Source organism: Rhineura floridana, chromosome 2 (genome assembly GCF_030035675.1).
Source record: "Rhineura floridana isolate rRhiFlo1 chromosome 2, rRhiFlo1.hap2, whole genome shotgun sequence".
NCBI lineage: Eukaryota > Metazoa > Chordata > Lepidosauria > Squamata > Rhineuridae > Rhineura > Rhineura floridana.
The window spans coordinates 1,888,815-1,903,551 of record NC_084481.1 but is presented as its reverse complement, the minus strand read 5'-3'; the positions used below and the strand labels follow the sequence as shown (position 1 = coordinate 1,903,551).

Genomic DNA, 14,737 nt, shown 5'->3' with positions numbered 1-14,737 from the left:
TTCCGCAAAGTTAAATTGAAAATAACCGCATGCCATTCTAATGCTTCCCATACGCTCATTTCAAAACAAAACCTTACAAAACTTATAGTCCTGAACTCAGAAACGCTTGCTTAACAACCCTCTAAATTTTCATGGTGATACACAAAACAGAGAGAGTCGAGAGTTCAAAGTGTAAAAAGAAAGAGAAAAACAAGACCCCTTTTGGACTTCTTTCTGTCAGAGTTCTCACAATTTGTTGAAATTAATTAAAAATCAGCCATGTTCACAGAGTACCTGTAATCCCATTACTGACCTTGCCCCATAATCTGATCTTCATCTTTTGCAGTTTAAAAGTTAAAAAAATGCCTGGTTGATCTTTAATTTAAGAAATTTAGTGTTGAACTCAATGATAATGTTGGGCATGCTCAGTAAGAACCAACTGTCAGTGTTCTAAAAGCCAGAATCACTGTTGCTTGGCTTGGCTAATTTCACTTTATTTCACTTTAGGCTGTCATGGCTTCCCCCAAAGAATCCTGGGAACTGCAGTTTGTGAAGGGTGCTGAGAGAAGACTTATTCCCCTGACAGAGCTCCAGTGGCCAGAGTGGTTCAACAGTCAGCCGTTCTGATTGTAGCTCTGTGAGGGGAATAGAGTGTCTCCTAGCAACTCTCAACACCATTCACTAATGACACTTCCCAGGATTCTTTGGGAGAAGCCATGACTGTCTAAAGTGAAATAAAGGTCTCGTGTGGATGTGGCCTCGGACAGCTTTGGTTTAAATTTGGGTGGGAGGATACATGTGCTTGCTGTAGAATAAAAAGGTGGGGGAAACCCTGAAAAAGAATGATATTGTTCACAATGTTTTCCTTTTGGAAAGGAAAGGGCTTCCCTGCCCAGTGGCCACCCACCCAATCTCTCTCACGTCTTGTTTCTGTTATTTGGGCTGATTGCAGATGTTGCCACCACTCACCATAAGCTCAGAGGCACATGTTAACAAATTCTTCCAAGCTCCACAGGAAGTGGATTGGATTGTGAAATACCAACCCACATTGTGTTTGCATTTTTACAAATTTGTAGGGCAGTACAATATCTCAGAGAAGAGGTCAGGTCTCCTGCTCCCCTGGTGCATTCGCTATAGCTTCCCAATTTCCCTGCTTTTTAAAGTTTGATAGAAATATTTGTTGGCTATAGGTACGTTCTTAAACTGCAAAGTTTTTTGCATATTAGTGAATATTGAAGCTAGATGAGGAAGGCCAAGATAAATGAAGTAGAGGATACAAACAGTTAATATTTTGCGGTATAAGATAGTTAAGTGGTTTGTGTAAGATCTGTGAATGATCCAATCTGTAATCTATTAAGTGATAACAATTCTGATGACCTGTGATTTTTGTGGGGTGTGAGGGAGGGACTGGCATTAGGAAATTAAGTAATCAAAGGCTAGTGAGCAAGATCTTGTTTTGGCACTTGCAAAATTATTCTGTTACAGAATTTCTAGCCAGACAGTAAATGAGTGGTGTGAATTAACATCTATTGCCTGCTTGTGATTATTTTGAGAGAGGGTTTAGCTTCTTAGATCGGCAAAAGAGGGTGGTTGTTATCCAGCTGCAGATGCTGCTGGAGGAAATACTTGTTTCAGTCTGGGTTCAGGCCCAGTTTTGGGACAAAATCAGGCTTGGTTGCTCTGGACAATGTTATTCAGGAGAGGGACAAGGGGAGAGCAACCCTGTTCTTGCCTGATCTCTCTGTAGCTTTTGATACTGTTGACCACAGTATCCTCTTGAATTGTCTCCATGAGTTGGGAGGTGGTGGCACTGTACTCCAGTTGTTGTACTCCTATTTACAGGCCTGATGCAAGGAATAGTATTGGAGGATTATGTGTCTGCCCCCTGGCAGTTGTCCCCAAAACTGTTTAATATCTATATACCCACCTGGGTATTCAGGGCAACATCAGCCTAGATGTGAGGATTGGGGAATAGAGGTGTGCCTATACTCCATTGGAATTCATTCTTTATCACTAGGAAACCTCCCAGCCTTGGTGCAGGGCTAGAGGGCCTGCGTTTGTGGTTCAGTCATTGAGACAGGTTAGGGATCCTGTTGGTGTACTGCCCACCTGCTCCCAACAGACTGCCTGACCAATTTGGCTGAGGTGATCTCCAGTATGGTGATGGAGAACCCAAGGATTATAGTTTATTTATTTTATTTTTATTTATTTATTAAATTTATTAGTTGCCCATCTGGCTGGTTGTCCAGCCACTCTGGGCGACGTACAAGATAAAAAGCAATACATTAAAACATTAAAATTTAAAACCATAGCAGTAAAAACCTAACCCACCCCAAAAGCCTGCCTGAATGACTTTAATATCCATGCTGGTGACAATTCTACCAAGGCTCTCATCTTGGTGTGGAGTGGAGAGATGAGGAAGCCCATTAACATGATTGCTTCTGAGTTTCCTCATTGGTGTGGTGGATCCCAATAGTTCCTTGGTTTATTAAGGAGCTGTAAGTTATGAAACAAATCACTGGATCTAGGTCACTGTAGGCCCAGGGAGTCTCAGTGGCTAGAAGTGCCTTTTATCAGCTACACTTAGTAAGATAGCTATGACCATTCCTGGTCTGGGAGAGCCTCACCACAGTAGTTCAAGCACTGGTGACTTCGAGTCTGGATTACTGCAATTCACTTTCTGCGGGGCTTCCTTTGCACTTGACCAGGAAACTGCAATTAGCACAGAATGCTGCAGCCAGATTTCTGACGGAAGTGAGACCCTGTCACCATATAACACCTCTGCTCAGGGATCTGACCTGGCTGCTGATTTGCTATCCAGTCAAGTTCAGGGTGTTACTGTTGTTATATAAAGCCCTTTAACAGCTTGGGACCAGTTTCCTTTGGGACCATTTTACCCCACATGTGCCCACTTGAGCACTTCAGTCTGTGGAACACGCATTGTTACAGTGCCACATAATATCAATTCTGCACTTGTAAGCAGGATTGAACATGATTTAAATCGCTTCTCTGAAGAACTCAATTTTAATTATTTAAATCACAGTTTAAATCCACCAGTGAGGAAGATTCTAATTAATTATAATCTAATTAGTCATCATTTTTAGCAGAAGTACATTATTGTTTAATATATATAACTTTAATACACATTCAGAGATGTAGGTTTCATTAGAAAGTAGGTAAGCAATTATTCTGAATTGTTTTCAGATTCATTTTCATCAAAACATGGGATGATAATTTTGTCATTTTAGTACTAAGGCAGAATGAACTTGTGAAGTCATTCAGAAGATGAACCTGCTCCAACTGTGATATTTTTGTCATGATGTGCCAAAGTCACCACCACCAAACAGGCTTTTAAATTGTTCTAATAAGATTGTTTGTTAGAGAGCCAATGTGGCATAGTGGTTAGAGTGTTGGACTATGACCAGCCTCAGAGGAAGGCAATGGTAAACCCCTTCTGAATACCGCTTATCATGAAAACCCTATTCATAGGGTTGCAATAAGTCAGAATTGTCTTGAAGGCAGTCCATTTCCATTTTCCAATAAGATTGTTCATTCTTCTGGTTAGTTTTCTTTTTCAACGAACAGCAACATTAACAAAATATGCACATGGATTTTTGAACGGTTAATTATTTCAGATAAATGTAAATTTCTTTAAAAAATAAAATGCAGGCAATTTCAACCAAGTCAACATAAGAAACTGAAAATAGCTCAGTCTTCTTCACCTTTGTCTTCCTTGTTCATTGTCTGGAAAAGAAATACAAGGTTTCCTGCTTTTTCAGTTCCCAATTTATTTCTCAGTTTAGAATGAATTAGTCCAGAGGAAGAGAAAATCCTCTCTATACCTGCAGAAGAAGCTCCTGCTGTTAAGACCTGGATTACCACTTCAGTGGTCTCCTCCTTGTTCAGATCTGCTCCATCTCCCCAAATTCTCTATTCATTGACCTTCTGTGTCTTTGCACTTAGAGAGAGGCAAGGCCTTGAGAGAGAGAGAGAGAGTGCACTTCATGTACACCACCTGCAGAATGGGACTGATCAGGTTACCTCTCATCTCCATAAACTGCTGTTAACATATTCATAGAATATAATTGGAAGCTGACCTAGGTTCTTTTTTAACTAATTGTTTTAAGAAAAATTTAAAATCTGACAATGCAGCTGTGACAGTTCTGGTTCAGATACTCAAGGCCTTATCTTCCTCTGTCTTGTGGGATCATTTTCAGTTTATGTAGCCTGATGATGTGGACAAGGTACTTGTGGTGTGCATCTAACTACATGCCATCTGGATCCCTGCCCATCCTGGCTGGTGAAAGCCAGTCTCTTTGTTTGAGACTAGTTGGGTTCAGGTTGTGGTAAATGCTTCATTGCCAGATAGTGCTTGTCCTGAAAGAGGCAGTAGCGTGTCAACTCCTTTAAAAGCCAACCCTGGACCCAATGACATGCAACAACTATTGACCAATTACTAACTCCATTTCGGGGTAGGGTGGTGGAGAAGGTCATGGCAGAATAACAACAGGTGTTCCTGGAGAAGATGGATTATCTAGATTCATTTCAATCTGGGTTCAGACCTGGGTTTGAGACTGAATCAACCTTGGTCACCCTGATTCATGACCTTTATTGAGAGAGAGACAGGGGCAATGTGACTCTACTTTCCTGCCTTGGTCTCTTGGCGGGTTTTGATACCATTGACAATGGTATCCTGCTGGACTGGCTTTGTGAGATGGGTATTGAAGGCACAGCACTGTATTACAGTGGCTCCATTCCTACTTGCAGGGTCATGTCCAGAAAGTAGCATTGGGAGAGCGCTCCTTGGGCCCATAGCAGTTATGTTATGGGGTTCCACAGGGCGCGATTTTATCCCCAGTGCTGTTTAAAATCTATATAAAGCCCTTGGGAGTGGTCATTCGGAGTTTTGGGGCAAGGTGTCATCAAGTATGCTGATGATACCCAGCTCTATTTCTGCATTACATCTGATTCATGAAAAAGTGTGAAAGACCTGGACTGATGCCTGGATGCAGTCCTGGACTGGATGAGGGCCAATAAGCTGGGTTTGTACTCTGGGTAGACAGAGGCTTTGTGTGTAAGTGGTTCTTGGATCCAAGAGATAGTCCAGTTGCCTGCCCTAGATGGTGTTGTGCTCACTCTGAAGGAGCAGGTATGTAGTCTGGGGGTTCTCCTTGAACCATTGTCATCACTTCTGGAATAGGTGGTCTCTATGGCTTGGACTGCCTTTTATCTGGTTTGGCTAGTACATCAGCTACAGCAGTTCCTGGATAATGATAACCTGACCACTGTAGTTCATAGTTGGTAACTTCAAGGCTGTATTACTACAGTGTACTTTATATGGAGCTGCCCTTGGGTCTGGTCTGGAAGCTTCAGCTAGTGCAGAATGTTTTGACTAGACTGGTGATGGGAACAGCTACCACCAACACATTACACTAGTGTTAAAAGGCTTGCATGGGCTTCCCATCTGCTACTGGGCCAGGTTCAAGGTTTTTGTACTAGTGTACGAAGTCCTGAATCACTTAGGCCCAGGATATCTCGAGGACCACCTTACCCTGTATGTCCCTAGTCGATTCTTGAGCATCTTGGGGGAGAACTGTTGGTAGTCTTCCATGGACCAGAAGCACGACTCATGTCAATAAGAAGTCATGGGCCCAACTTTGTGGAACTCCCTCCCATTAAAGGTCAGACAGGCATTGTTCCTGCTGAGTTTCAGACACTTGGTAAAAACAATTGTTTTCAGGAGGCCTTGTACCATTACTTGGTTTTTTAAATGTTATTTGTTTTAAATTTCTGAGATTTTAATCTTTTGAAGCTTAATCTAGGTTTTAAATTTTGTACATTGTATGTTTTTATTGTTTTCAGTTGCATTGAGACCAAAATGGTGAAAAGCAGTATATATTTAAATAAAAAATGCCACTGGGAGGGGTCAATAGGAGATCATGTGATCAGTACAATGCTAATACCCAGCTCTATTCCTCTGTTACATCTGAATCAGGAGAGGTTGTGATTGTTTGGAACTGGTGCTTGGATGCAGCATTGGGCCTACTTGAAAACTAAGAGTGAATCCAGATAACATGGAGGCTCTGGATGAGCCGTTTCCAGGTCTGGGAGTTGGAGAGTTTAGCAGTTCTGGACCAGGTTGCACTTTCTCTGTAGGAACAGGGAAGTAGGTTGGGGGTGCTTTTAGATCCATCTTTGCCACTGGAGGCCCAAGTAATCTCTGTTGTGAGGAGAGCATATTACCAATTTAGACTGATATGCCAACTATGCCCTTTCTTGGATAGCTTGGTCATAGAGGTTCATACGTTAGTAATTTCATGATTGGACCACTGTAATGTGCTCCGTGTGGGATTTCCCTTGAGACGGGTCCAGAAGTTGCAACTGGTGCAGAACACGCACATCCTAGACCTTGACTGAGGGAAATGAACTGGCTGCCACTCTGCTATCGGGCCATGCTCAAGGTCTGAATATAAAGCCCTGAAAAACTTGGAATCAGGTTACCTGAAAGACCGCCTGCCCTGCATAAACCTGTTAGATCACTTAAATCATCTGAAGAAGTTTTACTCCTGGTACCACACCTACAGAATATGACAGGGTGGTAGCCTGAAAACAGGTGCTTTCTGCCATTGTCTCTGCATTTGTGGAATGCCAAACGTGAAGCAGCAGCCATCAGTTGCTTCAGACAGCTTGTAAAGACATGTTTTTGCCCAAGCTTTCCCTGACCCATAAGATTGGACCCTTTTTCCCCTTCATTCCTGTCTTTTTTCTGTTTTTATAATCCCGTGTTACTGGTTTTAATGTTATCTTGCTTTGTACTTTTGTATACTGCTTAGATGTTAAAATATTAAGCAGTTTATAAATGCTTTTACATAAATGACATTAAAATGCAACATTACACCATGAATCCCATGGAGGAGTTTTTCTCTTACATATGCTCATGTTTCTATCTGTCCACGTACAGTAGGGGTGGGGAGCTAGATCTGGCTGGTGGGCCGGATTCTCCCCACCACCACCTGGTGGGCCAACTTTGATGCATGGGTAGGGTCACCCACCTGTCAATCACCTGAAAGTGCTGAAGCACATTTTCACAGGGGCTTGCTGTAACCATGGATTGGGGGTTACAAGCAAGCCCCTTTGAAGTCCATTTACAGGGATGGTTTGAATCCAAGCCATGCCTACAATCAGACAAAATGGGGATTGCAGCAGTCCCCTTTTTTGAAGGCCCGCGGTCAAATGAAAGTGCATCTTTATCCCTAGTGCAGCCAATCCCAGTGGGGTTCACTGTCAGTGAGCCCTGCTTGGAAAGGAGCAATTGAGAGCAGACTTTCAGCTTCCAGTTGTTCCTTTGAAGCCAAATCCTTACCTACCCCAGACTTCATAAGAACATAAGAACATAAGAAGAGCCTGCTGGATCAGGCCAGTGGCCCATCTAGTCCAGCATCCTGTTCTCACAGTGGCCAACCAGGTGCCTGGGGGAAGCCCGCAAGCAGGACCCAAGTGCAAGAACACTCTCCCCTCCTGAGGCTTCCGGCAACTGGTTTTCAGAAGCATGCTGCCTCTGACTAGGGTGGCGCAGCACAGCCATCACGGCTAGTAGCCCTGTCCTCCATGAATATGATACTAGATGTGGGGGAGGTGGAGGTGGTTTGGGAAAATGGCCTTGCAGGCCAAATGGGGCTTGTGCTGAGCCTCCTTAGGCCTGACTTACAGTAAAATCCTATACATATTTATTATTTATTTATTTATTAATTCAATTTATATACCGCCCCATAGCCGAAGCTCTCTGGGCGGTTCACAAGAAGTAAAACATCTGATATACAATTAAAACCACATATCAAGCAATTTAAACATACATTAATGATATCAAAAATTAAAGCATATGTATACACATACAAATGCATATTAAATATTTAAAAAGCTGAAATACTGAAATACTAAAATACTAAAAGCTAAGAAAACTAAAATGCCTGGGAGAAGAGGAAGGTTTTTACCTGGCGCCAAAAAGATAGTAATGTTGGCGCCAAGCGTACCTCATCAGGAAGAATATTCCATAGTTCGGGGGCCACCACTGAGAAGGCCCTTTTTCTTGTTGTCACCTTCCGGGCTTCTCTCTGAGTAGGCACCCGGAGGAGGGCCTTCGATGTTGAGCGGAGTGTACGGGTAGGTTCATATCGGGAGAGACGTTCCATCAGGTATTGTGGCCCCGTGCCGTGCAAGGCTTTATAGGTTAAAACCAGCACCTTGAATCGAGCCCGGAAACATATAGGCAACCAGTGCAAGCGGGCCAGAATCAGTGTTATATGTTCGGACCGCCTGGTCCCAGTTATCAGTCTGGCCGCTGCATTCTGCATGAGCTGTAGTTTCCAAACCGTCTTCAAGGGCTGCCCCACGTAGAGTGCATTGCAGTAGTCTAATTTATTCAGAAGGAAGTCCCACTGGACTCAATGGGACTTATTCCCAGGTAAATTGGTAAAGGATCAGAGCATTAGTATATCAGTAAGACACACATGGTCTGGGAGCTGTAACAAAATAATTATTTCCTAGTGACTTTTGAAAACAAAGCAGCCATTGTTTAACTGCAGCTTGGTAAGATTTCTTCAATTTGGAGGGGAATTAAAATATCAAAGGTATGACATGTTGGTGCTAGGAGCAAATAAACTATCCTCAGCACCTTGGCATGAGTTTCCTACTCTGTTTGCTGTCTAAGAGATATATCAGAGTGCCATACAGTTCAAAATGACCAGACACTTGGTCACCCTGTCTGAATGGTGAAGATCACAGACAACTGCAGAGACAATTTGCTATAAAATGAAGCTGAAACTGAAATGAGGAAGATGGGTTGGGGAACCACTGAAACAGCCGCAAGTGGTAGATCTGCAGAACAGAAGCAAACAGTGAATGTCATGTATATAGCATCAACAGGCCCACATGACAGGAAGTACGTGCTACAGGCATTTTGGCCACATATCTTGGATGCAACTGGCAAAATGTATGTATTATTCCCCAGCAAGAGAAGCAGCTGAAGTTTCCATCTGGTGTTTAATAAAGGAGCCATGGCATTTATGAGCTACGTGCGAGGAAAGGGTTATACCACCACCACCTCCCATCCTATCAATGGCTTGCATCCTAAAGGGCTGTTACTCATCTTTCTGGGACTTGCACTGTTTGTGTCTTCTTGCCTTGCAGCAGTCTCTTTCTACTATGTTACTGCACTAAAATCCGAGCTAGCCATGCTGAACAGCAAGCTGAACTGCAGAGTCCAGGCAAGGACATCATTTCCACTGTCCTTGGGGTCTTTGGAAAAGAGCAAAGAGGCCAGCCCCTTCCTTCCCCACTTGAAGGTATCAGAAGCTGCTCCTAGTCAGGTAAGTTTTAGGGCTCTCTGAGAACCGGCTTGCCTTTGGGGGATATTAAAGGGACAGGAAAAAGCTAGAGACACAACCCTAATTTTGACTTTGTGCATCTGTTGTTGCAGGGAGTTGTTTCTGGACCACATCGAAGTAGTGAAGAGGTAATGTGGAGTGGAGACAAACACAGGGGGAAAAGGTCTCCCCAGCACACAGGTGAAGCAGGTAAGTGAGAGATTTGAACAGAGAAGACCAGAAGAATAAATGCGCTGAGAATTGTGAAAGTCAGAGATGGCATGTATAGGGAACTAAACTTGCTGTTGCCACGATTGTGCCATGGAGCCAAAAATCTGGTTAATTATAATGTTACTGTGAAAAAGTATACATTTGTACTTATTTTTTCTGGGAGCAGCACACCTATGGTCTATACTGGGGGCTGAGTGGCTGATCTAGCCACACTCTGTCCAGGCCGCACCCTCGCCCACTCTGCTCTCTCCCTTCCTTGAGTGGCTTTGCCTGGCTACAGTATGCACTTGAGCTGTGATAATGGCACTTGCGTGCCCGACTGCCTTGATCTCCACACATGGAGAAGGGTGTGTGTGTGTGAACCTCTTTTGTGTGACTGGAGTGGAACCTAATGTATTAAGGTAAGACTTGCATCTTTTGCTCCCTCCACCTTTGCCGCTGGCCCTCCCCACGCATGCCCTCCCAAAGATTGCCGGGAGGAAATGCAGCCCTTGGGCTGAAAAATGTGCCCCATCCCACGCTATTCCATTTTTTTCATGAATGTGGAACACTTCAGATCTGTACATACCCTTATGTTAGGTCCACTAAGGTTACTTTATTTGTACAAGGAGAACAAACTGTTAAACAAAAGAGATTCTTTAAAGCCATACTGTGTAAAAACATCTCCTGAAAACCAGAAAGGGCTGCACTTTTTTTTGTTGCATTGGCTCTGTTATGACAGCGTATGACAAAAGTATTTTATAGTATTTTATCACTAGTAGCCTTCATCACCATTTGGCAGAAAGAGAGGACACAAAGTTAGCAGATAAATAATTAATGGTTAATCTGCTCAAATAAGACCATGATGGAACAATACATTCGGAAGCTCAAGGGACGTCATCACAACAATCTGCACTGTGCTGGGAAGCGAGATTCTGTATAGTTTGTGTTGGCTAAATCCCAGTGTTGCCCAGCCTAACATACCTCTGCCATAGCTAGCTTTTGCTTCCCAATTATGTATTTTATTTCAAGGGGAAGATTTGGAAGGACTGACCTTTTGATTGTCTAATTCAAAGCAAGGATCGTTTTACAAAAGCTTTTAAATAGCGCACTCGTGTCAAAGTTTGGTTGTTCAAATGAATTGTAGTTCAGAACTGTATTGCAAATAGCTGAAAGCCATGAAAATAAATCTGAAAACAGAGGATGATAGTTTTGGATAATTTTGAGCCCAATGCCACATGCTACCTTCCATTTCAGACCTGTGCAAAATACTTATAGCCCACTGTCCATGACTACAAAGGCATCCCAGAACAGTTACAACATTAAAACCTAAAAACATTACACTAAAACCAAAATAAATGAAATTTAAAATATTTAGATGAAACAGTTAGCAGGGTAATGTTTTTACCACCAGGAATAATTTTATATCCTCTGCAGACTTGGCCACCTCACTATTCACCCCTAGGTCATTTATGAACAAATTAAAAAGCACTGTTTTACGAAGTATAACAACATTGTCATAAAATTCTAACAATAAGCAATACTTTAATTTTACAAAACAGTTCTCGTTGTCCAAGAGCAGAGGCTTTTTGTTATTCAATTACTAGATACTTTTATATAAAAAATGTTTGATAGGCCAGGGATGGGGATTCTTATCCTTCCCACCCCCTCTGGGCCAACATTTGACAGGTGGGTGAGGCCACCTATCTATGTCAATCACCTGACATCACAATGATGATTTTGCTTGTGTGGTTTGAACTATAACATGCAGGCAAAGGCACAGCGCTTTACACGTCCCGACAATCAGCAGGCTGGCGGCTCGCACCACTGTCATAGTTGAGTTCACCAGCCCTAGAAGGTAGGAGAGATTGAGAGACAAGAGGAGCTACCACGATTGTGCTGCTGCTGCCGCCACTCCTGCCACCGCTGCAGGGCAATTGTAGTTTCCTCAACCGCTGGGACAGTTGTTTTAGTTACGTCCTTGTGTTTCCCCCCTCAGTTCTACAATCATGTCTGCAGTTGATGGCTGACAGCAAAAGTGACATTCAGCAACATGGTAATGCAGCATTCTCTTATCTCAGTTTACTTTAGCCACCAACTTACTGCAAATAAATGGGCAAGAAGATGCACCAGTGCCATCCATTCATGAGAATGTGGGGGATGCATCCAGTTGTTCTCAGGTTCCCATTGATGTTTGTAACATCCCTTCACATATCCAATGGGAATTTGTCAGTACAGCCTTATGCCACCATTAGGGACTGTGTGTCCCTTTCTTCAAATCTTGTGCACTATTGTTTCAGTGGAGCACATTCTCAGGCGAGGGCTATAACTGGCTGAGTTCTATCTTGTGTGTTGTGCTTGCTTTAGTGCAAGGGTGGCTCCCCAGTTTTTAAAAAAGTTTAGTCTTTTACTGACTTGATCCCATAGGTACCCCACTGTGATGCCAAAAAAATTTGTGTCCATTTTTGTAAAAAATATTTTTTTAACTGACCACTCTGCTGTGATTCTGTGATGCCAAAAGTCTGTGACCCTCCCCAAGACCCCAGATTGTACCCTTTTCTTTTTCAAAATGGCCATATCCACTTTGATATGTGGCACCCAGAAGGTTGGCCGTGGCTCAATCTGACTCTCAGCCCAAACAAGATTTGCCACCCCTGCTTTAGTAGCCCATACACTGAAATTCTGTGTGCACATCAAGGCCATCCACCTTTTCCCTTCTGACTGCACGGGAGTTTGGGACCCATCAACTTTCCAGCACTTTTTGAAAGCATGAATTAACTGTTATGGGAAGAGGATGCCTGAGCCCTAGTGGCCTAATGGGAAAAAGAGGCTCGTGTAAAAAAGTCCCTGCCACAGCTCCTTGGATTTTACCTTGCTTGTAGAAACTACTGACCTCAGAGAGGTCAACGCAGATGCTATATATTTATTTAAAAAAAAACAAATTTGATACTAGAAAGAACCATGTACTGGTCCACTCATTTCTTCTTACAAGAAATCATTTCTTTTTTAGATGGTTCCAGTATAGTTCCATGGCTTCTTAGCTTTAAAAGAGGGACAGCTCTGGAAGAGCAAGGGAATAAAATACTGGTCAGAGAAACTGGCTACTTTTTCATATATGGCCAGGTAAAGATTTCAGTAAGCTCTTGGAGTTTGTTCTGTTTGCTTCAAGTGCCATAGTGTAATCAAATTTGTGTGTCTTTATTTTTCAGGTTTTATATACAGATGAAATGTTTGCAATGGGGCATTGGATCCAGAGAAAAAAGGCTCATGTAGTTGGCGATGATCTCACCTTGGTTACATTATTTCGTTGCATCCAAAACATGCCTCTCACTAATCCTAACAACTCTTGTTATACTGCTGGTAAATATGCTGTCCTAAATACATTGTGTCAACTAAATTTCATACTCATGGGGTGAGAAGGAGCCTTTAATAGTTTCTGGCTCCCTGTTGTTTTTAAGGGGTATGGGTGGATCACACTTTTCTGTAGCCATTCACTGAACTCATTAAGTTTCAAACAGAAGTTCCTTAATTTGTTATGTTGACTTGCTCTGGTGGTTGCCTCTGAAGGCCTACTAGCCATACAGAGTTAAAAGATTTTAAAAATAATAGACTCTTCAGTGGGCTGCTGTGTGTTACTTCAAGCTACTTTCAATGGAACATGCTCAGTAATCCTGAGGCCTAGTTCAGCACAATTCACATGACTTCTTGTCCTTTGAAAGTGTATGTAGGGAAACTGCATGGCTTGAACCCTGACATCACACATGAGATTTGTGTTGGAGAGATGAGGGATTGTGTTTGTTGTTCTATGACCTGAAGACTGTTGCCACAAAATTGGGCCAGAGTCTTATAAGCCTGTTACTAATCTTACTACATTTACATCTTGCCCTTTCTCCAAGGGTCTCAGGGCAATGTACATAGTTCTCCCTCCCTTTGGTCTCACTACAACCCTGTGAGTTACCCAGCAAGCTTCATGGCTACATGGGGATTTGTGCCTGGGTCTCCCAAGTCTGACACGGTGCGTCCACTGCACCACACAAGTGCTCCTTCCCAACCTTGCTGGTAAGAGGCTTAGGGCCCAGTTTGAGGAATACAAGTTTTAGTGAAAATCATATAATCAAGTTAAGTTATATGACTGGACTGAATTAAAACCAACTATGATTTGTAAGTTTTCATCTGTAAGGCTTTTTCTTAAGGATATTCAATTCTCTTGACAGGCATTGCAAAATTAGAAGAAGGGGATGAGCTTCAGCTCACCATACCACGGATAGGAGCCAAGATAGTCTTGAATGGAGATGCCACTTTTTTTGGTGCAGTCAGACTTCTGTGATGCTCTTCTGTTCTTCATCATTAATTTTCCAGCTTCTTTCAGTGCTCCCAACATAAACACATGTATTGTTTCAGAAGCAGTATTGAGATCTGTTGCGTGTTTCATTTTAGCTGCTTGGTTGGTTGGATATTCTTTTCCTGTTTTATTAACTTAATCAAAACAGGAAACTGAAAAGATATGCTTATGGTGCACACACACCCCTTGTGCGGGTTACCGGAAATGAAGCAGAAGGAAATAAATATAGTGGTTATTATGTAAGAACCTAAATACAGCAGAGTTGGATCAGACCAATTTCTGATCTGTGTTTGATTAGCCGTGTGCCCTGTTTCCTACAGTGGCCATGGGATGATCCTCCCAACACACACATACTAGAAGGGTAGAAATGCAACAGCCCTCCCTACTGATTGGCTTTTGCCCCCAGAGCAATTAGTATGGGAAGCCTTACAACCTTCATCAGATGTCTTAATTGGGGGAGTTATAATACTGCCTTGCTGAGCTCCATCTAAAGTGTCCCATAGAATGCAATAAAAATGTGAATTAGCATATTGTTCTTATTTATATTATATTGGAGAAATACCACTGAATTGAATGACATACATGTTCATAAACAAGTCAAAATCATTGGAGCAGGACTTGCATGCAAATAACTGTGTAAAAGATTGCAGCTTTAAATTCAAAATAGTTTTAAGAGTCAAGTGAGAAATAATAAGGTTTTTCCCCAATAAATTAAATGTGTTCTCTCTCTCTCTCTCATGTACACACATGAGAATAAAAGATCTCTGCAGGATCCACAGTGGCCAACAAGGTAATCCTGTTGGTGAAACAGACTTCTGCAGAAAAGTTATTGATGGCAATTTCC

At 42.5% G+C, this 14,737-nt stretch overlaps 1 protein-coding gene across 4 annotated transcripts in view; it reads left to right on the top strand.

Moving 5' to 3' along the window:
* The window catches only part of ABHD13 (abhydrolase domain containing 13), a 29,692-nt gene extending 15,732 nt beyond the window's left edge, over positions 1–13,960 (top strand). For 2 of the 4 annotated variants that reach the window (XM_061607574.1, XM_061607575.1), the window contains exons 2-7: positions 9,166–9,344; positions 9,455–9,551; positions 11,551–11,607; positions 12,562–12,674; positions 12,761–12,911; positions 13,766–13,960. In XM_061607574.1, the coding sequence (XP_061463558.1) occupies positions 9,166–9,344; positions 9,455–9,551; positions 11,551–11,607; positions 12,562–12,674; positions 12,761–12,911; positions 13,766–13,878 (710 nt within the window). In that variant the 3' untranslated portion in view covers positions 13,879–13,960. Of the gene's footprint in view, positions 1–8,414; positions 9,345–9,454; positions 9,552–11,550; positions 11,608–12,561; positions 12,675–12,760; positions 12,912–13,765 lie in introns of those variants that run through there. The other 2 variants (XM_061607573.1, XM_061607576.1) reach the window with 2 other exon arrangements.
* Positions 13,961–14,737: the final 777 nt, after the last annotated feature.